Raw genomic sequence first — 17,016 nt, forward strand, 5'->3', positions numbered from 1 at the left:
TCTTTAATATACAATAACATCCTACTAGTGGAAAATTCACTTTAAAAAAGCTTTTTAATGAAAGAAACATTGGCATATTACCTTAAGGAAATTGATGAAAATGAGCTTCTATTTGAATAATGAAGAGAGAAAACCATATCATTGTGTCTCCTTTTTCCTTTATTAATGAATCAGAATACACAAATACGTAATAAAAATTACATAAAAGGCTCAAGCTTCATTCAAATATTCTTTAGCAGTCACGTTCATTTCATAAAACTGGCATTTCTATTAATAATGTATTACATAAAAATGGGATTGAATTCTATTTCTATAATTCAAGTATCCTTCATCCTAAGTAAACTTGATATACAGAATTTTAAACTTATAGAACAGATAAAATGGGGAACTTCTTTGTTATAATTAACCTGAAAATTCAAGGGATTTTTCAGGCTAGAGTATATCATATGTTAGATAGGAGCACCTACTGGCAAAGTGCAATATTGCATCCCAGCTATATTGGACATTCTGAATAGGAGGACAAAAAAAAAAAAAAAAAAAGGTGGAGAGCAAAGCTCTGGAAATCATCCACTTATAGATTGATCATTGAGACCATGAGAGGGGATGAATTTCCCGAGGAAGTAAATGAATATATAGAAAGAAGGCCAAGGACTGTGTCTCAGAGGGTTCCCACAATTAAAGGACAGAACAGAAGGGCTATTAGAGGAGCAGTCCCAGAGGTGGGAGGAGAAACTTAGAAACTAAGGAATGAATGGGACACTTTAACCAGCTTCTAGGGAGCTGTCAATGGCTCTGAAGGCTGCTCTACAGGAAATCTGGAAAACCAAAGGGGTTCTTAGGTGCCAAGGGAGAGCTACCAGGTGATCAACATAGAAATAAAATTCAAAATGGCATACTTAATCAAGGATTATCTTGTCAGATTAAAATAACAACAATAACAACGCTATAGTATCATCATCTTGTCCTTATGGTAAGTTGAAGAAATACTAAGCTAATGTGATAGGGTGTTATCCTTCTGTCCTAATTTTTTAAAATTTTGCTCCAAATAGCTACTCCTTTTCAGTAAGGCACTGCATTGTCTCCAGAGCAGGATGGATCCCTTAGGGAGTAATTTACTCATTTCATAGATGGGTGAAAGGGAGGTGCAAGCTCACAGTATATTCTGTATTGGATCAAATGAAGAGGCTATAAAGTGAGTCAGTCCATCAATGTATCTTTTATCCAGTTCTCTCTCAGCCAATGTGGGTTCAAGTTGTATTAGGAGTCCAGAATATAGAAAGTGAAAGAAGTAGATTGTGACTCTGGGTGTACCCATATTTGCCACTAGGAATGTTGGAATGCTTTCTTCACCTCTTGTCTCTGTACCTTTTTAAAGCACCAGCATTAAACAGGAAAGGTGAGCGATTATTCCCTTTCCTCAAAGTTCATTCTTGGGACCTTGACAAATTTTCAACACTATCATTCCTGCTCAAAGCTGCTGTTTGAGAGCAGAGTCCTATGCTAGGTAGTATCGGTATACAATGGCTCTCATCTGATCCTGCAGCTCCTTCTATTTCTATCATATGTCTTACTCACTCTCATTTCTCCTATTCAGCTTTTCTTTCTCCAATCCAAATCTTTTCCTCATCACAAGTTATCTTATTTTTTTCAACCTCACCTCTTTCTGTCATGGACTGTATTGTGTTTAGAGCCAAGGGGCTCACAGTTCTGAAAAGCACCTTGTTTACCTAATGTTTTTTAAAAGGTCATGATATTAAAGAAAAATTAAAAACTACTAAGTATAATGCTCTCAGTTATCCTTTTAGGTTTCAGAAGTAGGGACCATTAAAACAAAGTTTTACTCAAATCTGATTCTTTAGGCAGCAAAATTAAGCTAGGTCCCTAGGTGCTGGTGATTGGGTTGATTTAGTTCATGGAGCTAACAAGATGAGAAATAGGATGGAGATCTCCTGACTTCTAGTCTAGTGTTCCCTTTTCCCAGTTCTTCCCCACTCCCACCCCAACACACCAAATAGCTAAGCTACCCACTTGAGACCATCTAGTTCCTACACAAAACTGATTTTAAATATTTGAGACAAAAAGTAACTGATCTCATCTTGTGTTGTTCTCTCCAAGGAGAATTATAGCTCTCCAATTTACTCTACCATTTCTTAACCCATTTAGAGCAGAATTTCTTTCTCCTTCTTTTCTTCATATTGGATCAACCCATTGCCCTGCCCTTATTAGAAGTGGTTAAGTGGGAATTGGGCATTATCTTAGGAGGGTTTTGAATGTACTCCCCCTTGGAATGTGTCAATAAAAGCCATGTCATTGGCTTTATGGTCATTTTTGCTCTGATGGCATATGTTACAGTCTAAAAGCTTAATACAAACATCTGCCAAGAAAGTCTAGCTAATGCTAACATCTATGAAGAACTGAGCAGGTTTTCTCATTTATTTGACTTATCAAACACCGGTGTCAAGAGATAAAATTTGCTGGTCTTTAATGGTGTTATTTTAATGATATGTGTTGCTCATTTGTTTGCTCTGCCAAGATTTAACACTAGCCAGAAGTCTCTGGATGATGCCCCCATTTGCCAGCCTCTACAAAGATATTTATGTATAACAGATGACAATTTGCTAAGTGTAGCTAAGAATAGTGTCTTTTTTGAAGAGAGAAAGATAGGAAGGAGAGAATGGATCTATTATTTCACTGATATAAGGAAATCCCAGGTGAGGGAACTTGACCAGTGTAGGCTGGCAACTTCTCTGTAATTTAGTCTCAGAGAGTCCTCCTGAACACTGAGAAGCTAAGAGACTTGCCCACGGTCACAAAGCCAGTCTGTGTCAGAGGCAGGTCTTACACCTAGATTATCCTGACTTTCAGGCCAACTCTCTATCCAGCATGGCATGCTGCCTCTCCTGAGGAGATACATGGCAGCAGTACACTTAAATTGATGCGGTTCCAGTCGGTAACAGACAATGAAAGGAAAACATGATGAAACATATGAGATGGGTTTCAGAAGTCCAAGAAACTAAGGGCCACTTTCACATGCCTGGGGAAAATCCTGAACCTAGCATTTATTGCCCTAAAAATAAATTAATACATCTCTTAAAAAGTCAATAATCTTATCTCTGACAGTAAGCATTTCCAGGTTTAGTGAAAATGCTGTTTAAATTCGGCATGCACATGCCACCCTCTGTCCTTTTCAAAATACAACTCTCTTTCTCATCCTCTGTATTCCCAAACAGAGAAAATTCTCCTAAAAGAATCATATTTTCTCCAGTTTAAGGGCTGTGGAGTTGGCTCCCCTCCAAGGTTTGACACAATGCCTGGAATCCCCAGCAAAAGCCAGGTTTCATTTCCAATCTCCAAATCACCATAATTTCGTGTTATATTTAGTTTTGGCACTGCTAGGAGAGCTCAGTTAAAAAAAAATTCCAGACACAGATTTATATAAGTCTGATGAGTGCCAAAGATTTCACTAGGCAGTGGGCATTGACTCCCTTAAAAATAATTTTTAAAATACCAAACAAACCAAAACACCAATTTAGTGCTCAGAACCAATGAGCTACTGGGCCTGGGAGAAAAAAATAGCCACTTCATAAACTGTTATGCTTCATACTTTTGTGTGGATAAACAAGTCCACATCAAACTGACACAATTTAGTTTAGTTTAGTTGTTTTTTTTAAAAAGAAAATACCCACTAACAGAGAGGAGGGAAGGGTGTAACTCGACTGTATCAACACTTAAGGGGTTTAAATGCTGCTCTTGTTGACTTGCCATTTCCACTTATCCTGTGAATGACCTGAAAGCCTATCACTCTTTGGGCAAAACCAGACTAAATCCTCCTCTTTCTCCATCTTATTCCCTCTAGAAGAAACTGGCCACAGTTCAAGTATTCCTCAAAGGGCAGGATCTTTTCCTCAACCTTCACTGCCCTCCTTCCTTCCTTCCTTCCTTCCCTTTTCCCCACCCCACCCCACCCTACCCTCCTCTTTTTTTCCCTTTACATGCCAAGATCTCTGGCCAAGGTTCACTGTTAGAAGCAGTTGTCAGTGCAGTTAGGCAATTGAGTGCATCACCGGGTCTCTCTAGTTCACATTCGCAGCAGCAAAGAGGCCCTGAGGCCCTGTCACAAAATCACACACTGGAGTTTGTGAGCCCCTGTGGCCCGGTCCCCACGCCATTTTGTTTTTTTCTTTTTCTTCTGGCTTTTCTCTGGAATCTGTTGCCTACAGAAAGAGAAAGCGAAGAAGGAAATCGATAAGAGTTGGTTTTTCTGAAGGATAGATATGGTGGACCAAGACCTGGCCTGAGGAAGCCAGGAAGACCTGAGTTCAAGTCTTGTTTCTCACGTATACTGATTATATGGTCTTGGGGTATATGGGGTATTCAGGGAAGACCAGGGCTTGCTTTTCAGGGCTGTTTTTGTCCTTTGGAGTCTAGCTGCCACCCAGCTCTCATTTGTGGCTCCAAAAAGCTCTAGCAAGCCTAGCGTCCATACTTTGGTAAACTGTCTTGGCAGGCAGGCTAACCTAGGCTGAGGGTAACTGATAGGACTCAAACCCACCAGTGAGTTAGGTGGGCATCTATTCTTGGCTTGTGAAGACTTTCCCTGGCTGAATAGGAACAATTTGCACCAATGGCCATGAAGGTGACTAAAGCAGGTACTGTTCAGTGCTTAGAGCTTGGTGAGACATTAAAGACCCCAAGGTCATCCCTTGCATCCTGGGCCATCATCAGTCACCTTGACTTTGGTCTTGCCACTGGATTTTATGAATGGAAGAGAACTTTGTGCAACTCTGCCTTACTTAAATCCAATTTATGCACGAGTCAAAAGACCTCACCCAGTGATGTTATTTTGGTCTTTTTCAAGCATAAAGGATGACAACCAAGCAATTGTGTGATCCTGAGCATATCACTTAATTCTGAAAAGCTCTAAGCAACTGTCAAAGACTATAAAGTTGCAAAAAAGATGGCAGCTTCTCTTTTTCTCATCTAGAGATTTTTTTTCAACTGGGGTTTCCTGCATATCACAGGTCCCATCTCTAACTTTCTTGAATTCACTTTTATTCCTCTACAGCTATTTTCAGGGATATCATTGTGAAGTGGAGAAGTTTGATGTTTGTATTTATCAAGGTTAGAGATAGGACTGGTCTACACAACAGTTCAAAGGCAGGTAAAGACCAAAGAGAGAGAAAATAGCATCAAGAAACAAACCTAACAGCCTGCCCTTTGTTCCTCAGTCCAAGAGAGGTCCTAGTACAGGATGTCCCCAAAGTCTTAGTATAGTATTCTACTATTCAGACTTAATATTTAAGCTTAAATGTGCCCAAAGTTTTGGTGCAGTTATAAATTATTAAGGCTTAAATACTTTTAACAGTGAAATACTTAAGCTGTAATAGCTTACAACTGTATGAGGACTTTGGGACGTCTTGCTATGAGTCTTGTAGTAATAATATTAATTGTACTCTTTTGATGTGATGCAAAACCATGCTTTTAAAACACCTATGCTTAAACCATCCACATGTAACAAGGACTCTAAAGGAAAAGAGAAACAGAAAGACATGAAATTCCATAAGTTTTCTTAGTAATTGATTCCAAAGTTTTATCTGGCTTGCCATATTGACTTGTTGTAGTGACTTATGTTTGTATGGGTATGCAGGTAGTAAAAACTTGGTAGTATTTTATTATTAGTACCAGGTAATAATAGTGCTTTAAGTTTTCAGAGTACTTTTATTATACCTCATTTGATCATCACAATGACCCTGTGAGTTATATACTGTTATTATCCCCATTTTACAAATGAAGAAAATGAAGGGTCCATAGCTGGTAAGTATCTGAGGCAGGATTCAAATTCAGGTCTTCCTGCCTGGAAGTTCAGTGCTTCATCCACCATGCCCCCTAGCCACTTAATATTTTAGATCTCAAGTTAGTTAAGAGCAACTACCATTTAAATGCAATTAGAAAAGATGTGTCTGTTTATGGTTTGGGACATTTAACTAATACTAAAAATTTGGATTTTAAAAGTTTGACTGATAACAATGAAAACAAAAAAGGAAAAAAAATTCTCTCTCATAACAAGTCCTTTCATTCTTCATTCAAGACAGTGATTTTCCTTGCCATCAGAGACATCATTTTTACATAAGGGCTAGGAAAAATCTTAGAATTACAGATCCTAAAAATAATAGCACTGGAAAGGACTTTCAATAGTGTCCATTTCAGTCCATTTTATGAGAGCACAAAGGTATAATAAGGTGATTTGCCTATGGCCCTTTCATGGCTAGAGGATTATAGAGCTACAGCTTGGAAGGACTTCAGAGGCCAAATAATTAAATTTCTCCATTTCACAGATGAGGAAACAGAGGCACTTAAGGAAACAGGCAAGCTAAGTCACCTGCCCAAGATGACAAATGTAGTAAATGGAAGAGGTGGGATTTGGCCCCAGGTCCTCTAATTACAAAACCAGTGCTCTTTCTACTGCCCTAAGGGGCCTTAGGACATCTAGTCCTACCCTACCACTTTACAGATGAAGAAATGTGAGGCTCAGGAGAGGACCTAAACTGTTGATTCAACCAATGAGCCAAGTCAAATTAGTGGTCAAGGGATAAAGAAACATAACTTAGAATCATTTCAAAAAATTATTTTCTCTGAACATAAAAATATTTTTAGATGCATCTTTAGGGTATAATTCAAGGTATAAATTCATAAGTAGGGTGTTTTTTGGACATATCAATTTCTCTTCCCCTCTTAGGGGAAAATTTTCTCAAATATTAAGAGGGTTTATATTTTAAATGGACTCATTTATAGAACAGCTGCTTCCTACATTCAGGGATGGAAAAAGAGATGGCTACAAGTACATTTACTTGGACTTTCAGATTTTGTTGTTTAATCATTTTTCAGGCACGTACAACTCTTTATGATCTCATTTGGGGTTTTCTTGGCAAAGGTACTAGAGTGGCCACTATTTCCTCCTCTAGCTCAGGAGAGTTAAAGGATATAAGGCTGGAAAGGTATTGTCCAGCCTTAGTTTTGAAGAGGACCAGTGACATCATGAGGTGATGTCTTGACTTGTGAGTAAACTGTATTTAAGTGAGGGAGAGTTGCACCAAGTCATCAGCCTCACTCTTTTTCTTAGAGTCATTGAAGTCTAGTGGCAGGACAAAAATTAGGTCAAATGACAATGGCCTGGTATTCAGTGCATGATCTTGGTTTCTTCAATGTTTGACCAAGCTCTAGGCACTCCACCGTGACTGCTTCAACTGCCTTCATGGCCATTAAAACAAATTATTCTCATCCATCCCTTCTGCTGGGGGAAGTCTTCATACACTTGGGATAGACATTCCCCTAAGTCATTGATGGATCTGAGGTCTGTCAGTTATCCTCAGCCTGGAATAGCCCATCTGCCAAGACAGTTTTACCAGAGGGCAGCCACTGTGCATGCTACAATTTCATAGAGACAATAGATGAGACGTGGGTGACAGGTAGATCCCAAAGGGAGATAAGCAGCCCTGAAAAGTTTTCAGAAAACCCTTAGGCAAGAGGGGCTACTCTTCCTTGCATATCCTATACACCTGGAAAGATAGGAGGAAGTCAAATGTGGATAAACTTTGAGTTCTAGAAAGCAAAGGCCTCAAACACATGGCCAGCAACATTCCCAATGGTTGGTCAGAACAAAATTAAAATTTAATTGGGAAATATTTAACAAAATAAATGAAAATACAATAGAACACAGGCTTTATTAATACGTGGTTTTTAAAATCAGTCTGTGGCCTGCAAGGATCCTTCTTTATGATTTAGAGACCCCCATTTCTGAGTTTGACACCCTTGATCTAAAGTCATAAATCAATCCATGAACATTTATTAAGTGCTTACTAAATACTAGGCACTGTGCTGAAATCTGGTGGAAGACTGTTCAAATGAACTTCTTTCTATTGCAGTAAAACAGCATTACATATAGACCTTTCCCTATAGAAGATTAGCACATAACAATGTTTTTTGAAGTTCTCTTGGGCATTTGGCAGTAGCAGGTCCTATGGAATTAGGTTATCAGAAAAGCATTTGATTCTGAGGGGAGCAGAAATCTGGTTCTTTTGGATGGTTTTAATTCTGATCCCCTCCTTAGTTAGTAAAGATGGCTCCAGAATGCTGTTTTGTTTTCTGCCCTCTCTTTCCTTCTGCCAATCTTACACAACTCAAAGCCTGAGATGGGAGGAAAAGAGGTACTATTCTACTTCACACACACACACACACACACACACACACACACACACACACACACACGCCTCTCCTTCCAGTCCTGGCACAGAAGATTGGGATAATAGATGGCCTGCCTTCTAACATTTACTGCCATGTGTTATAGTGAAAGGTTTAGTTTCTATACATATGCCTTATATATAAAAAGTGAGTCATTGGAAATGCAGAATAATCTTCCTTATAAGTATCCTGAAAGATGGATTTTCTAGTGTTCAATGCCACTAAAACTTTTATGGTAGTGCTGCAAAGGGATGGTAAACTGAATATTAATTTATCTCTCATGGCCAATTAAGAGCTGTGTCCTGACATAATCTAATGCCACTAAACATTAAAAATTAATATAATTTCAAAGTATTTCTATAGCCAACCTCATGTGAAGAAAACTAAGAAGCTGTATTGAACAAAACCTTCTGTTAATATTTTGCTCTATAGGAATCTGAAAGCAAAACCAATAGTAATAATAATAATAATAATAATAGCTATCATTTGTGTTTAGATTTAAGGTTTTCAAAGAACTTTAAACATATTGCCATTTGCCAAGAAAAAGGCATTACAACTTACCTTATTACTCTAACAAGGTCATGAAAGGCTTTGTCAACATTTAGTGGAGGATCTTTAGCACTGGTCTCTATGTATGGAATCTGTAAGACAAAAGTTCAGTTTTATAAAAATGGAAAATATAAAAAGATCTAATCTCTACTTTAGAGATTCTTACCATTTTAGTAAATAATAACTAACTAGAAATCCATATGGGTCATGTATTATCTGGGAAAATCATTTAACCTCTCCATGATGAGGCAATTATCTAAGACTAGAAGTTGACTTGTATTGATAGGGGGTATTTCTCTATCCAGAGTTCCCTGTATCAAATAAATCATAATTCTGATGCACCCCCTCCAAGTAAGAATGTATGTATTCCCACAATTTCTAGGAAGTCATCTCTGGCTGGTCCAGCTGGTGGTGTAGGTGTAAAGTCCTGAGTTCAAATCCAGATTCATACATTTACCTGTAAGTTACTTCACACACTACCTCTAAGTCCCTGATCAAGTCATTTAAGCTTTGCTTGCCTGAATTTCCTCAACTGTAAAAAGGGAATAATAATAACTCCTGGTTGGGTCATCGTGAGGATCAAATGGTATAATATTTATTAAAGAAAAAATGGCACATAGGAGGCACTATATAAATGCTTATTACTTTCTCTTCCTTCCTTTCCTCATATGTGTGTTTTGGAGTATCACTGTGAGATCACTTGTCATTTAGGTTGATACCTTTACTATAGAGGATAGCAACAGAAGTGATAATTTTAGAAGTGTTCACAATTTTTATAGAGGAATTTTCAAACAATTAATGCTGTCTGAAAACAAGATAGGCTGCCAAGTGAAGTAGCAACCTCATCACTAGAATTATTCAGATTAAGGATGAATTACCACCTACCAGGGATATTATTGAAGAGATTCCTATACTGGGTAGAAGGTTGGACTAAATAACAAGTAAAGTTTCTTCCCATTCTAATATTCCCTGATTTATGAATGGAATGAATTCACCCAGCTAGAGATAACCTGAGAAGGCTTTCCCTACAGGATGAATTTTTAGCAGTTTTGAAGGATAGGATGTGTATTGATTGGCAGAAAGGAGATAGCCAATGGTCACATATGATGAAGCGTTTACAAGTGTGAAGCCTCAAAAGGGGAGGCAAGAATGTAAGAAGCAAAACTGCAAAGAGTCTCAAACACCTGAAACTGTAGTCCATTCTTTTATTTTGTAAGAGTACCACCCAGCTCCCTAGAAGATACAGGTGATAGATAATACATATGACAAAACTGTGTTATGCCTGGCAAAATGACAGCCATCTCCCAATTTCCTTTCCCTTCAATTTATCCAATAAACTCTGTCAAATCAACAAGCCTTTGACAGCCCTTACTCATTAAGCTGGTAGCGTACCTTATTGAAGACAAATCATCGTCTCTTTGACAACACAAGCCTAGCTGATCCAAATACTTCAAAATCAAGCTTGTGCTTGAATAATAAACACCATTAAGGTTCCAAAAAGTTAAAACAACTTCCTAGTTTCTTTTTTATTTTTATTTTATTTTTTAAAACATTTATTAGTATTTATTTTTTAGAAAAGTTAACATGGTTACATAATTCATGTTTTTACTTTCCTCTTCACCCCCAAGCTCCCCCCACTCCATGGCTGATGTGTATTTCCACTGGCTTTAACATGTGTCATTGATCAAGACCTATTTCCAAATTGTTGATAGTTGCATTGGAGTGGGAGTTTCCAGTCTACATCCCCAATCATGTCCGCCTCAACCCATATGTTCAAGCAGTTGTTTTTCTTCTGTTTCCACTCCTGTAGTTCTTCCTCTGAATGTGGGTAGCGTTCTTTTCCCTAAACCCCTCAGAATTGTCCTGGGTCATCGCATTGCTGCTAGTACAGAAGTCCATTGCATTCTATTTCATCAAGATCAACTGGTTCCTTAGGAACTAGGACATTCAGTCTTTCACAGAATTCCATCTCCTTTCAGTGGAGCTTTCAGTCAGTAGTTTCAAATCAACTTCAGACATTTCATACTTTGAGTGAAGATCAGGGCTCCACTGAATTGACTAATAACAGGATCTTAACCATCATAACAACTGGCACAGGGGCAAGATATAATAATGATAGGGAGATTACAACTACTTGACATATATTAAAGTCTTATCTAAAATCAAGGAATATAACAAAGTCCTGATTTTCCTTACTGATGATTTCATCTTGTAAAAGGCTAAGGAAACGAGTTGCTAAATGCTACTCTGGACTTAATTCTGAACAGCGAGAGAACCACTTGGGACAGCAGAAATGATGGGAAACTTTTGATAGTATGAATATGCCACTTTGAAGTATACTGTAGCTAAGGTAAGAAAGGTTGGCTTGGTAGCCACCTCAGATTTTAGGAAGTCAAATTTCCAGAAGTTTAAAGAAAAGAGACAAAGGGAAGGAGGATAGCTTAATAGGGATGAAAAGCTTCAATAATAAAATCCTGACAATACAAACTCCTCTTCTTCTCAAGTGAAAAAAGAAAAGAGGGAATGGCATTAAACATATCAGCATAGGTACAGATTTACATGGAACATTTGGAAGGAGGGTGACAAAAGTATAAATACTTAGATTCCAGAGACCTTCTAAGAATGTGACCGAAAGGTTAAATCCTATTGTGATTTAAAGCTTGTGGAAAATGTTAAGGATGACAAAAAGTGCCTTTTGAAGATATGTCTAGAGCATAGGTCTACTTTTAGGAGGTAGATTAAGTAAAACTAGCAGATGCTAGAGAGAAAGCAAATTAATTGACTCCAATTTTTCCTATGTCTTCTATTCAAAGAGAATGATTTTTAATCTAGAAAGGGATCCAAAAAATTCCTAGTCATGAAAGAACTGAACTTCAGAGAGAGGAGACAAAGAGACCATATAGCTGCTATTAGTTCAAATTGCTCAATTCAAATGGATCACATCTCAGAGCAATGACATCATTTTCAAAGAGGCCTCTGGAACTTTTTGTCCATTGGTAAGAGAAAGTAGAGGCCTACAGAAGAAAAAGTACATCCTGATTTTTAAAAAAGGTAAAAAGGCAAGGGTCTACTACAAAGTGGTTACTTTGATGTTTCCTGTGCAATATTCTTTAAGTAGGTGATCTGGGAGGTTTAGGGAAGCAGTGACCGATAGGAGCTAACCCGTACATTAAGGATGTCATATATCACTGGGCTTTTAACTAAAAGGGATTTGACAGATTCTCTATCAAGTCCCTTCATTTTTGTTTCGAATTGACTTTTTTCTTTCTTCTTTTTTTTTTTGTGACAGAGCTAATAAGACTAATGGATAGGTAGACATTGTGAATCTGGATTTCAATTAGGCTTTTAATGACATTTCTTGTGGAAAAGATAGAGAAATGTGTGTGATTGTTCAGTTGTAGAGCTAACTTTCTGATGATAATCTATATCAGTGATTCCTAAAGTGGGCACTACCACCCCCTGATGGGTGCTGCAGTGATCCAGGGAGGCAGTGATGGCCACAGGTGCATTTATCTTTCTTATTAATTGCTATTAAAATTAAAAAAAATTAATTTCCAGGGGGCTAAGTAATATTTTTTCTGGAAAGGGGGCGGTAGGCCAAAAAAGTTTGGGAACCACTGATCTATATGAATGAATGAATGAAAAAATGCGTATCAAGAGTTTACTGTAGATTTCTAATTTACTTATGGTATCTCCTTTTATATCTAGCTCATGTATCCATTTTGATCTTACCTTAGCAAATAGATTAGGATGATGGGCTAAATATAAAGAGATGAAATATATAGTAGAAATAAATGAAAAGTCTCGAATTTGTGCTTTAAAAAATTGACCATATACGTATAGGTTGGGGAGACATGACTTAAATCAACTTACATGAAAAAAATAGTTAGAATTTTTATTTGGCTGATATCTAGTAAGTCCATAATATGATTCAAGAGCTCAAAAAAAGGAAAGCAATTTTAGGCTACATTAATAAAAGTATAATCCTATGTACTCTGACACTCCTAGTTTTGTGTTCAGCATTTGGCATCACAATTTAAGAGAGACACTAACACACTATAAATTATCCAGATGAGGGTACCTGGAATGGTAAAGGACATGAAAACATGCCCCAAGAAGAAATGGTGAAAGAACTCAGGTTATTTAGCCTGGGAAAGAAAAGATTGAGGGACACTTTGATAGCCATCTTCAAAAGTGAAGGACTGTCATGTAGAAGAGAGGAGATACCAGAGGCTGTTAAACCTTATTGCATCATAGACACCATTGAAGTCAGGTGAAGCCAATGGACCGACCCCCTTATGGAATAATGCTTTTATTTTATTTTCTCAGTTGTGTATGGTATCTTTAAAGTTCATTTGATAAAGTATTCAAACTTAAATGGAGACTAAAAAACTGAAACCCAAACAATTTATCAAAGAACAAGTCATAGTATCAAGATACAATTCTAGTAAAGAAAACAATAAGAAGACACCATTAAAATATATAGCCTATCAAGGGAAATAATGAAAAAAATGTGAAGGAAGGTGGCCTAGCAGTACAAGATCTTAAACTGTACAATAAAGCAGTGGTCATCAAAACAATATGGTACTGGCTAAGAAACAGAATGGAGGATCAGTGGAATAGATTTGGGGTAAGTGACCTCAGCAAGACAGTCTATGATAAACCCAAAGAACTGAGCTTTGGAGACAAAAATCCACTATTTGACAAAAACCGTTGGAAAAATTGGAAAACAATATGGCAGAGATTAGGTTTAGATCAACATCTCACACCCTACACCAAGATAAACTCAGAATGGGTGAATGACTTGAATATAAAGAAGGAAACTATAAGTAAATTAGGTGAACACAGAATAGTATATTTGTCAGATATTTGGGAAAGGAAAGATTTTAAGACCAAGCAAGAGTTAGAAACAATTACAAAATGTACAATAAATAGTTTTGATTATATTAAATTAAAAAGGTTTTGTACAAACAAAACCAATGCAACCAAAATTAGAAGGGAAGCAATAAATTGGGAAAAAATCTTTATAACAAAAACCTCTGACAAAGGTCTAATTACTCAAATTTATAAGGAGCTAAATCAATTGTACAAAAAAAATCAAACCATTCTCCAATTGATTGGCAAGGGACACGAGAATAGGCAATGTTCAGATAAAGAAATTAAAACTATCAATAAGCACATGAAAAGGTCCTTTAAATCTCTAATAATCAGAGAAATGCACATCAAAACAACTCTAAGATACCACCTCACACCTACCAGACTGCTAACATGACAGCAAAAGGAAGTAATAAATGTTGGAGGGGATGTGGCAAAATTGGGACATTAATGCATTGCTGGTGGAGTTGTGAATTGATCCATTCTGGATGGCAAGTTGGAACTATGCCCAAAGAGCACTAAAAGATTGCCTGCCCTTTGATCCAGCCATACCACTGCTGGGCTTATACCCCAAAGAGATCATAGGTAAAAAGATTTATATAAAAATATTTATAGCTGTGCTATTTGTGGTGGCAAAAACTGGAAAACGAGGGTATGCCCTTCAATTGAGGAATGGCTGAACAAATTGTGGTATCTGCTGGTGATGGAATACTATTGTGCTCAAAGGAATAATGAACTGGAGGAATTCCATGTGAACTGAAATGACCTTCAGGAATTGATGCAGAGTGAAAGGAGCAGAACAATATACCCAGAGACAGATACACTGTGGCAAAATCAAATGCAATGGACTTCTCTACTAGCAACAATGCAATGATCCAGGACAACTCTGAGGTACTTATGAGAAAGAACACTACTCATATTCAGAGAAAGAACTGTGGGAGTAGAAACACAGAAGAAAAACAACTGCCTGATGACATGGGTTGATGGGAACATGATTGGGGATGTAGACTCTAAACGATCACCCTAATGCAAATATCAATAATATGGAAATAGGTCTTGATCAATGACACATGTAAAACCCAGTAGAATTGTGCATCAGCTATGGGAGGAGGTGGAAGGAGGCAAGAGAAAGAATGTGAATCCTGTAACCATGGGAAAATGCTCTTAATTAATTAAATAAAACTTAAAAATTAAAAAATATATAGCCAAAGCAAAGAATAATGCTTTTAAATGCATAAATCAAACATGTAGGATTACAAAGGGAATAAGTGATATTAAAATACAGTTATCAAAATATTTTCTAAAAATCAATTCATAGCTCACAGGGTAAGAACCCTTGGGTTATACTTATTTGATTGTGGGCTCAAAGAGCTGAATTCAAACCAATGGGTTGAAGTAACCCCCATGCAGCTTTCAGTTTAATGCAAAGAAAGATTCCCTTTTAAACAATTAATGCTATCTATCAATGGAATTATTTGCCTTGTAGAGTTAATGAACTCTCCATCATGAAAGTTCTTGAGCAGAAGTTGGATGTCTACCTGTCAGGAATACTATAGAAGGAGATCATCATGTTTCAGGCAGGCACTGGCTGAGGTTGCTATTAAGGTCCTTTCCAAGACTAAGTGACATCTGAATCCAAAGTCAATATTTCCTAGGCTTATGGAATTGTATTCATGTGGATACTCTGAGTCAGAAAGGCATGTCTTAATGGTTATCCTTTAGTTATGGTACCAGTACTATATGTGACTCTGACTACTGTAATAGGAAATAGGCTTTAAAAGCAGTTTTAGAAATTTAGCCAGGCAGGCTGGCAGGAGCTAAAATTCCAACCTGGAACACAGCAAGAGACTGAACACAGAGGACTCTCTCTAAGGGCAGTTGGGGTTTTGAAGGAGTAGGGGAACCGCTGACCTGAGAGCCTGTGGATTTTGCGTATCTCTGAGCAACATCTGGAACATCTCAACTAGCAAGATCAAGAAGAGCAGGTTGAGAATACTGTCTTGTTTGGTGGAGAAGCAAGATCAGTCTCCCTGACTTTTCTTCTTTTATTTGGCTGGAACCCATGCTCTTGGACTATATTTGGACTTATAATGTTGAGGTCTGTTCAAGACCATCAGACCATCTACACGAGATCCCACTATGTCCTGGCTGCTTGCCAGTGTAGTGGATTTCCCAGACCGTTAACCCTGAATTGATCCCATAGGTGTTATGTGAAGTCTATCCATAGTATTTTGGAATAGTGAGACGTCTCCCACATCTTTTACCCTTTAATTAGCTATCAAAAGTGTTTTTTATTCCTTTTGTTTCTTTCCCATATTTAGTAAGGTATCCCTGGCTGAGAGAATGTCAATTTAACTGACCAACTGCCATTCCCCAAACCTCACATCCCTATTTGGGTTTCCTGTGCTTACCTGTCAGTTATCCCTTGTCCAAGTAGTCCTCCTTTTCCCCTTCTCTAAATCCAGTTACCCAGTGTTTTATTTACCCATAAAACTACCCAGAGGCCAGCAGTGGAATTATTATACCCCAAGATAGAAAATCTAGAAAACTTCCAAATGCTCTTGAATATTGCCCAGCCTACTTCTAGGTGGGTTTTATATTTTGTTAGTTTTCATTAAATAAAAGATCATAAATTCCCCTATAATTTAGAGCAAGGATTCTTAATCTGAGAACTCACCTAGATTTGGTGGGACCATGAACTTGGATAGGAAAAAAATGCATCTTTATTTTCACTAACCATTAACTGAAATTTAGCATTTCCTCTGGTTATAAATGTATGTAAGAAGTCATTATTCTGAAGAGCTCCTAGGTGCCACCATACTGCCATAGGAGTCCATGACACAAAAAAGGGGACAAACTAGAGTGTATTGATTGCCCTGTGGCAATTGTCTATTAACATCTATCTTAGAGCCCCATGCTTTGGTTTCTAAACTATTTTAGGATCCAAATCAACTTCCCAAGAAATCTTCAGACACTCTAGTACATAGTGGATTTCCCAGAGCTTTCAACATCAAAACTAGATGCTATTATTTCTGAACCAGGTTTCTCACAGATTAATAGAGGAACATCAGGACTTGACTCTCCTAGATATGCTGATGACTATAATGATCACTTGACCTCAGTTAATATCCAAACCATAGGAACTAAGTCTAAAGTTTCCAAGTCCAAGCTCCCAGGGATAATTCCTTTCTAAAGTCTATTTGCAAGAGCTCCAGAATTGGCTATTCAGGGGGCCCAAGGTATATGGAATGATCCTTGTATTGGTAAGAGCAGTTTTGATAAATTTACAGTCCCTAACTTCAACCTACTCCAAGGAGCCATGATTTCATTGGTGTGTGTGTTTCTTCTCCTAAT

At 37.5% G+C, this 17,016-nt stretch overlaps 1 protein-coding gene across 1 annotated transcript in view; it reads right to left on the bottom strand.

The window, feature by feature from the left end:
- Positions 1-3,385: 3,385 nt before the first annotated feature.
- Positions 3,386-17,016, bottom strand: part of MRAS (muscle RAS oncogene homolog) — a 123,940-nt gene continuing 110,309 nt past the window's right edge. The window contains exons 6-7 of the mRNA XM_044669147.1: positions 8,800-8,879; positions 3,386-4,214 (exon numbers count right to left, since the gene is read on the bottom strand). Coding sequence (XP_044525082.1) covers positions 4,115-4,214; positions 8,800-8,879 — 180 coding nt within the window. The 3' untranslated portion in view covers positions 3,386-4,114. The remainder of the gene's footprint in view (positions 4,215-8,799; positions 8,880-17,016) is intronic.

The sequence above is a fragment of the Gracilinanus agilis genome, chromosome 3 (assembly GCF_016433145.1).
Source record: "Gracilinanus agilis isolate LMUSP501 chromosome 3, AgileGrace, whole genome shotgun sequence".
Classification (NCBI taxonomy): Eukaryota; Metazoa; Chordata; class Mammalia; order Didelphimorphia; family Didelphidae; genus Gracilinanus; species Gracilinanus agilis.